General features: G+C 39.0%; 1 protein-coding gene across 2 annotated transcripts in view; it reads right to left on the bottom strand.

Annotated features, from left to right (window-relative positions):
- LOC111872086 overlaps positions 1 to 9,044 on the bottom strand; it is a 402,164-nt gene that overhangs the window by 58,616 nt on the left and 334,504 nt on the right. For both annotated transcript variants that reach the window (XM_033754522.1, XM_033754523.1), the window contains 6 exons: positions 8,460 to 8,733; positions 5,993 to 6,322; positions 5,324 to 5,548; positions 4,469 to 4,791; positions 3,798 to 4,082; positions 1,270 to 1,429 (listed from right to left, as the gene is read on the bottom strand). In XM_033754522.1, coding sequence (XP_033610413.1) covers positions 1,270 to 1,429; positions 3,798 to 4,082; positions 4,469 to 4,791; positions 5,324 to 5,548; positions 5,993 to 6,322; positions 8,460 to 8,733 — 1,597 coding nt within the window. The remainder of the gene's footprint in view (positions 1 to 1,269; positions 1,430 to 3,797; positions 4,083 to 4,468; positions 4,792 to 5,323; positions 5,549 to 5,992; positions 6,323 to 8,459; positions 8,734 to 9,044) is intronic.

The raw sequence follows: 9,044 nt of genomic DNA on the forward strand, positions 1-9,044 counted from the left end.
ATATTTGGTTCGGACTGTACACGGTTTGGACTGCATTGCTTCACAGTTTACACTCTTACGCGCATCCCACTCTCGAAGCAGTCCATCACACAGCGTGACATCACACTCTACAGCGGTAAAGCGTGCTCCCGCTTTTCTTGTTTATAGAACAAACGTCTTTGTTTCCCTTTCGCTGGTCAGTGTTTTGAATGTTTCACCTCCAGTCGACTCAGTTGGGCCCCAGATGAACTTGGCCTCCCTCGAAAAACACCACTGACCGTGATATTCGCCTCATGTGATTGAAGAATCAAATCACGCACCAAAATTTCGCGGAAATTTTTGTGCGTCATTTTTCCATCACATGACTTGTGTAACAGATATTCATTGAGAATAGACATGTCTAGTAGGTGGAAGAATACTCGCAAAATTGTGATGCAAAGTAATTGCAATAGCAGTCGAAAAGTGCCAGTCCGCCACTGATACCGAAAGTCACAGTGACGAAGATGTCTTTACGCACAAAGTAACACTGGCTCAGTGTATTTATACCACTTCCGAGATACACAATAAAAATGATATAAAAGAAATATAGGAGTCTGACACTGACTTCCTAACTTTTAACAAAATATAGAAAATCCGCCACTGACGTCCTAACTGAGAATTCAACACTGCAAACCAATCCCTCAGTGAGCCACACTTCCTTGAAAGCTCTGGCAGCACTGCTATGAAAGTGCTTACGAATATTTCCTCCTCTAACTTCTCAAAACAAAGCTGACCTCTATTGGCTCACCAGGTCATAAACAGTCATATCTAAACGTAAATAGTTTCAAAACCAGTACCCTGATAAACGATTTCATTGTTCAGAGCTAACAAATAAACGTCTGACATGAACGTTCATGAGTTTGTTTGGGTTTCAAACCCAAGGTCAAACTGCCAGCACTCACAAAGGAAGCACGTGGCTTGCCCCTAAAAATTATAACATTCGGCCAGCTCGGCTTGCTACTTGATGCGAATAATTATAACATTCGGCCGTTAAAGGTTAAACTTGTCCTCCTTTTATGCCAGTGAACAGAATACATTCCATGAAATGTGAGCTCATGAATAAAATACCAACCTGATATAAACAATTAAATTTACAGTTCAATAAATTATGATGAAGTGAATTTATATATTACGAGTACTAATAATAACCCCAAAACAAACCAAGTGATCAAATGAAGATAATACATGCAAAATTCTATAAAATGAAGTCCATGCAACCCTTCTGTGTGTCATGCCACATCTTGAACTTACTTTGTGCTGCTCTACAAGTGCCATAACAGTGTCCAAGTCTCCATGAACAGGACCCTCTTCTGACAAAACTTTCTGCACCTTTTGCAGCCATTCCAGCAGAGCTTGGACAGCATCTTTGAATTGGCCAGAAAATAGCAAAGCTTCTTCCAGCTTTCTTTGTCTAGAAACAACAAATCACATATCTTATACACTAAAATAAAACACACAAAGAAAATCCAGCCAAACACACATTAACAAACCTAAAGAAAAAAACTGGGTCAGAGAATATACGAGTATATCTATGCTCATATATCATGAGTTGCATGAGACAGAGGTGAGAGAAGATAAGAAAGTGTATGGTATTCATGTTATTAGTTTAATATTTTTTTCACTGGATAGAAACTGTATGCAAATAATATTGTGAGTAATGAATCAGAAAGAATGGAGGAATGTTAATGACCCATTTAAGTTCAGATGCCATAAAAATGCATGGGAGAACTGAGGAGAACTAAAAGACATCAAGCCAACTGGACTCCAGGTTGTGAATGAAAGCTGGAACCTCCTCAATAAATGTAACTGTTACCATATTGCAGTCATAGTGAAGAATGTACATTAGGGCACACAGAGAGACACACAGACAGCATGGTGATCTCATAAGTCTCCTTTCATTTTTTCAAAATAAGGAAAGTGGTCTAAACATATCAACTTTAAATTAATAGATTACATAACGGTAATATATCAAATTCACTTCTGCCTAGATATAGTGTGAAAAACTGATGTGACCCCTTCTTGTTTGTAGGAATAAATCCTTTTCAGTTTGTCTTATGTGGGAAAGAAGCAGTCTCAATCATTATTCTAGTACTCACAAACACACAATCAAACACTTCTTGAATAAAACTTACACCTACATATGTACACCAATGTAAACAGCAGGGTAAATTTTTTTGTATGCTGGCATGGCAATGTAGTGCCCATTTTGACTGAACCATTGTTATGTAAATTAATGACATTCTCCAGACACATGTTACATGTTTAGCTGCATATACACATGTGTACTGTCCTTACTGGGCCATATGACACATGGGCTACTAGTTATTCTATTAAATACTTCTATGGTGCAAGATTTTTATTTATGTTCAGTTGGTTAACCTTCCAGTGCCGGGCGACATACATAGCACGTCAGCATTTAAATGCCACATCTCGCCGGGAGACGCTGTCATGCGTCTTATGCTGCTTTTCATGTAAAGTAATACTTTTGCTATAAATTGAAAGAGGAAATTTCTGTCTATCATTTCGTACATTCGTTATCCCACTTTGAACTTCCCGGGGTATTTTTTTTTTACATTAGAAGTCTCTGAAGAAGTTCCGTAGCTTGCCGTCTAGGTTGCAGTATTGCAATACAAATCTGTCTCCATCTCTTGGAGAGTTAGGAACTAAATATGCTAGGTTTATAGTCTGTGACCTCCTTGCATGTTGGTTGAAGGAAAGTCTGTGATCTCTCTGCGTGTTGGTCGATAAAAAAATCGATTTCCATTCACCAGTGACGAGTGCTGCTTCTTGAACGGAATGAGAAACCACGTGTAGAAAACCTAACAAGAAAGATACGTGACACTGACCTCTGTTATGACAGCAGTTAGATATGATAAACAAATGCCTTGTTTGCATTCCTTGAGGTTCTGTTTGTTCCACATAGCTAATGCAGCTTGCATGTAGCAGCCATAGCTGGGACAAGCAAGAGACGTTCAGCTGTGTTGAGCGACGAGGACTTACAGTGTTTGCTTGAAAGTGATTCCGAACAAAGTCTGTCAGATTCGGATTTTGACACTGAAAGCAAGTTAGATGATCGTGCCTTGATTGAAGCTGTTGGAAATGAGGGCAGCATTGAGTGTTTCCGCGACTACCACACATAGCTGAATTTTTAAGGTAATTAATAATTTTTATACGCTTACTGGCCCAAAAATAATTTTAAAGTAGTGTGGGTCAATACTTTAATTCTATATACTTCTCTTGACGTTGTGTGAAAATCTGAAAAACAGAACTCCAGTTTTTCCCCGTTTATTAAGCTTTAAGTTAAGTGCTGCATTCTCCGATTAAATTATTTAAATAGCCCCGGCACTGGAGTGCAAAAACGATTTAAATGCCCCCGGGACTGAAGGGTTAAGGAATTTCCTACTTTGGACTTCACACAAAGATTCATTATCACATTTACAACAGCCTGCCACTGTATCAGGATTTGCAACAGCTGGCTCAAGGTCATATCCTCAGACCTCAAGGTTACCAAATTACAATGTTTACAAATTTCTCATTTCTTTCAAACATCCTCCTCGGTCTAATAATGGTAATAAAATTTGGTGACAAGAATAAATTATTAAGCTTCTCATTATGTAATTTTCTCTGTATAACTATACCCTTCTCCTCAGGTCCTGATGTTCTCCTCAGATCTCTGTTCTCAAACAATTTATAAAAATGTTAAAACTGTTACATGGACCATTAGATGCACTGCCATTGTCCTACAGAGGATCAGGAAGGAAAATAAAGGAGTCTCGTACCTGTCCACTGACTTTGCACAAACAGCATTCCATTTGTTTTTGAGCTCAGTCATCATTTGCTTGAGGGCAGGCTCATCAGACTTGGGTGCCCGTTCCTTTAGAGTCTTCCCTGCCCTCATTGTGGCATCGTAAGTTGCCTGCTTGCCAGACAGAGCACGCTGGAATTCACGATGTTTCGCAAGACGAGCCTTAATCTTTTCAGGATCATTACCAACGCCAGTAGCTTCAACTGCCAAGTCGTCCAAGCTCTTTTCAGTTTCTCCCAACCATGACATCAAACCAGACCTAAACACAAGAAATTAATTCTTACAGAATATTTCATTTAACAACAGCCTACAGATCACTAATACCTGTCTATCATGAAAATTGTTCACTCTTGGAGCCGACCCCTTCTTGAGAAGATGCCAACCGTTCAGCTACTCAAGGACTTCCCAGCATTTTATGGAACCCAAAGGTTCATTACCATATTCAAAAGAGCCCTCTCCAAAGGTTTGTTACCATATTCAAAAGAGCCCTGAACCGGGCCCTATCCTGAGCCAGATAGATCCAGTCCATAAGATCCCACCCTATCTCTCTAAGATCCATAAGCTATAAGAGGAACAGATTAAGTAAGTAAGTAGTTAAGCATATGGAATAACCAAAAGTAAGAATGCAGTGTTGTACAAACTTACCAGGAGTCATGGAATTCGCGTGCCTCCTTGTAGCCATGATCCAGCGCTCGAGTGCGCTCTGCTGACTTGCTCACCACTCTTTCCCAGCGATGCTGAACACTGATTAGTAGATTCTTGATCAGGATCACATCCTGTTTCTGGCTGAAGTATTTGAGATGTGTTCCCTTCTTGTCCAGATTCAACATAGTTTCCCGATGTACACCAACGTCCTTCTGGAAGGCTTTGTGTTCCTCTATTTGGCTCAGAATTGTTTCCATTACACGTGATACAGGTTTCAAATTACTCAAGATCTTCTCAGCATTGGTCAACCAATCAACAAAAGCCTGTAAAATTATGACAATCAAACAATCTCCATTCCACAGATCAGCAAAAAAGTTACAACCTAAATTATAATTTCTACAGTCTATCTGTATAAAGGTTTTGTGCTCAGGATTGTATCCAGTCTGTGCTACTTGTAACTGGATAATTAGATAGCCAGATGAATATATGCAAAAAAAACCTCTGTGGTTTTAGTCCGCAAGTGAACTATACCGACCAAGCGACCGCCGCTTGTTGGTGTAGTGCCAACTTTAGTGGCTGGAGGGTGTCATGTGGTCAGCCCAACAAATCCCCATGGCTGTTAATTTCGGTTTTTTAGACCGGAGTCACCACTTCCTTGAAATAGCTCCTCAATTATCATCATGAGGCTGAGTGGATGCCATTCCAGACCCACCACTTCTCAGGAAAAAATCTGGTAGCACCAGGAATCGAACCCAGACCTCTGAACCTGTAGCCAGGAATTGTAACCACTAGCAAAGGAAATGGGGGCAGCATAATCTGGTGCACAATTTGTTAAGACAGACAAGGGGCTCATACCTGTAAAGCTTCATGGAACTCTGTAGCCTCCTTGAGAGCAATTTCCAGCTTTATCTTCTTGTCTGAAGCTCGGGCAGTAACACTGTCCCAGCGGTTCTTAAGTGTCCGGAGGTTGTGCTGCAAGTTATTGGCCGCTCCTGATCCTGACTTCTTCAGGTATTCCTGTCCTTGCTGCAGAACAGTCTCTACCTTCGGACGACTTTGCTCCAATTCGTTGTACACTTCCTATGATGTTAACATTGAAAGACCAACAATCAGTTATCTCTGGGGTGCACAAACATTTACTCCCATTTCTCTTTTGTGCTGAAGTGGACACAGCATTTGAGTAAATTTCTCTTTTTGAATTTAGCTGTCATTTTTTCAGTGCTTTCTTGCCACATTTTGGCAATACTACCAACATATAGAGAATGCACATTATGTAAGGCATAGACAATTACCAGGATGGTATTTGTTCAAAAATTCTGAAATGAAAATGAGATTGTAGGCCTATCTATGCCAGTCCTGGTGAATATCAAACCTGCGTTCCACAGAAGGACAATCCTGAAAATCACTGGGACTAAGTGAACATGTGCTAAGCATTCTGAAAAATACGGTCCCACTGTAAAAAAAGTTCAGAACCCATGTTCGATGCTATGTGCAAGAATCCCCAAGAGTGACAGAGTGTAATACCATAAATCTTTCCAACTGCTCTGACGCAGTCTCTGGCAAGCCACCCACAGGTTTTGATGCTGCTATGACTCCATCAACATCTCCAAGCCAGGACAGAAGGTCTTGGATCTCGGCATGGAACCTCTGAGCCTCCTTCAGGGCATCTTCCAGCTCATGCTGCCTATCAGCTGCCTTTGCAAGCAGATCTCTCCAGTGGCGGTTCAGCTGTAATAGTTTCTCTTGCGTGGCAGATGCTTCTGCTGTTCCTTTCCCAGATTCAATTATCTGGCGACCCGCATCATTAAGCGTATCCACACTTGTCTGATGTGCTTGAATGTCATTCACCAGCACCTATTGTGAACATAAACATATCCAATATGGATTTCTTAGCTTCTTTTTGATGGCATTCAGCAGTAAAGCATATCAGCAACTTTCACTCCACATAAGAAGAAGAAGAGAAAGAAGAAAAAACATGTTACTAAAAGCACAGCAATAAGAGAAATTGAAATATTGTTTTAGTTTAATACTAACTCTGTTGCCTCTGAGTACCAGCATCTGTTTTTTTTTTAACAAATTAACCATTTCTTTCTATGACTTAATGTTTCCATTAAATTATACTTCAAGAAATTAACAGTTAAACATTAATCCTTTAGAGACTGAAATACATCTACATAACATATAAGAATTTAGTTCCTACCACACAGGAAACACACTATGCTTCCACTACAGAAAGTAATCGGTTAATGCTGTTTAGGGAAAAAACTGCTGTTTATTGCGAGAATCATATGAAACCATAAATATATCTTAGGGAAAAGTGCAAGGTTTTCATGTTAAAGATGGTGGTACATACATTGACTGGACTTTAAAAGGCAAATACTAAATGCAAACACAACAGCACTGGGCCTGTATATTTGGAGGAGGATATAATTGCTGTATATTCATTAACTGCACTTATAATACACAAATGTGGCAAGGCACTACAAAGAGAAGATGGAACTGCATATTAAAGCCAAACATTTATATGAAGAAGTATAAGTGAAAGTTCTATAAAGCATTAACTCCTTCCGTGCTCGTATTTATTCTGGCTAATTTAGAATAAAGAAGTTTCTGTAAGCCAATCTCATGTAATACACTGAAGCATGTACAGTGAAACCCTGATTTAAGGGATCCACATTTTACATTTCCTTACATCTGAGGGATACTTGTTGTGGTCTCTGACAAAGCTCCATGTGTTTAATGTGCTATTTTCCTCTATTAAATTTTTCCTGATATATGGGTTTACCTGCATTTCATGTACATAACTCATGATTCCTAAACATGTTTGAGATTCTGCTTTAGCACCGGAAAGAACTCTTTGCATGTTCCAACTCACGTGGCCACCCTTGTACAATTCAAGGTCATCATTTGTACATCATGTAACGTAGCATGCATAGATTAGTAAGGCAGGCAGTGTGTCTCTGTCCATTCTTTGTTCCTCAGAGAAATGTGATTTGTTTGTCCCTGTGTAACTTGGAAAAGGTTACTGTTTGTTCTTTTTGTGTTACAGTGCAGTACTGTAGTTTTTAAGTGATTTCAAAGTAATGGCCAGCGATGACATTGAAAAGACAGGTTAACAATAAATGAGAAGGGAAAATTATTTAGGAGGTGGAAAAGATGTCAACTGTCTTTTAAGATGAAACTGCAAAATGTTTTGTGCTGCCTCTGCTGTCATTAACATAATTCTATGAAAAGCTTCTATACTTCAAGAGTAAAGTTGGAGTGGGGCACATTTTGAGAAATGAAAAATTTATTTTATTAAATAAACAAGGTTCAGTGCCTTAACTAAGTTTAAGTCATTTCAGGTTATGTTCTCCAAAACCCACATTTAACGTACAAAAGCTTGTTCCCTAGGCTGTATAGTCATGTCCACAGTGTGGAAAGTGTTAAGAAAGGAACAAGGGATAAAATATCCAATCAGGATATCAAGCAAGCTGACAGGAAACACACCAGAAGAAAAGTCTTGTCAAACTAAGTATACAGCAATATGAACATGTGCCACCCAAGGGTGAAAATAGAATTACAAAGCAAGAAAAAAAAATGGGAAAAGGGAATCAGCTACTACTGAGGAAACCAAGTGAGGGAAGATACCCAAACTAAAGCAGAGGAAGAATATACAAAGATGGAAGAGAAACACTAAAGTTGGGCAGAGAATGGAGAAGGTTTTGTCACAGGATGACCTATCTTGGAAATAGAAAAGAGAGGAGACAAAAAAAGATGATGTTAGTGATGATGGTCTGCACAAAAGGATCTCAAGTGCAGTTCATTTAAGTCAAATATGAAAATTAATATAACGATGTTTACATGTTAATTAATTATTAATTTCCTGACATCTTGTATATAATTAACACTTGGATTGAAGTATACACCTTAATTGGCTCAATACATGTTTGAAAGGTAAACTGCGGAAAATACTTTCATTCTGCTTACAGCTGATATAAGTGATATTCACCTTCAGCTTCGCAAGTTCAACTTCCAGGACCTGTGGATCTCCAGCTACTGGTTTCAATTCATCTAATGTACCATCAGTCTTATCAATCCAAACTAACAGCTCTGCCAGAGCATGTTGGAACTGCCCAAGACGCAACAGGGCATTCTCCAGCTGCCTTTGTCGTTCAACCATTCCACGCAGAAGCTCATCCCAGCGACGATTCACAGCAGAAAGTGGTTCCTTGATAGCTGCAGCCTGGTCTGCTGATGTCCGTTCTGTAAGCTCTTGTGCTTGCCTGCAACATATTAATAATATCTGATAATAATAGAAAAAAATACGGTCTTATTAAATGTAATGGTTTGTATCTTACTAGGACCTACAAATTTTTTCATTATACAAGAGTTCTTTACTATGCAGCTGAACTGTGAAACTGCATGGCCATTTAATTTTAATTTATTTTAGGCTTTCACAGTGGTTAATTATTGATATGATTATCTTTTGGGCTTGAATATGGTGCAACAACAGAAGAACACAATCAAAATCAATTTAAATTTTACACATTTTAAAATGAAAGTATATATATTGTGACATGTTGCGTAAAGGAGA

Source organism: Cryptotermes secundus, unplaced genomic scaffold (assembly GCF_002891405.2).
Source record: "Cryptotermes secundus unplaced genomic scaffold, Csec_1.0 scaffold356, whole genome shotgun sequence".
In the NCBI taxonomy this organism is placed as follows: Eukaryota; Metazoa; Arthropoda; class Insecta; order Blattodea; family Kalotermitidae; genus Cryptotermes; species Cryptotermes secundus.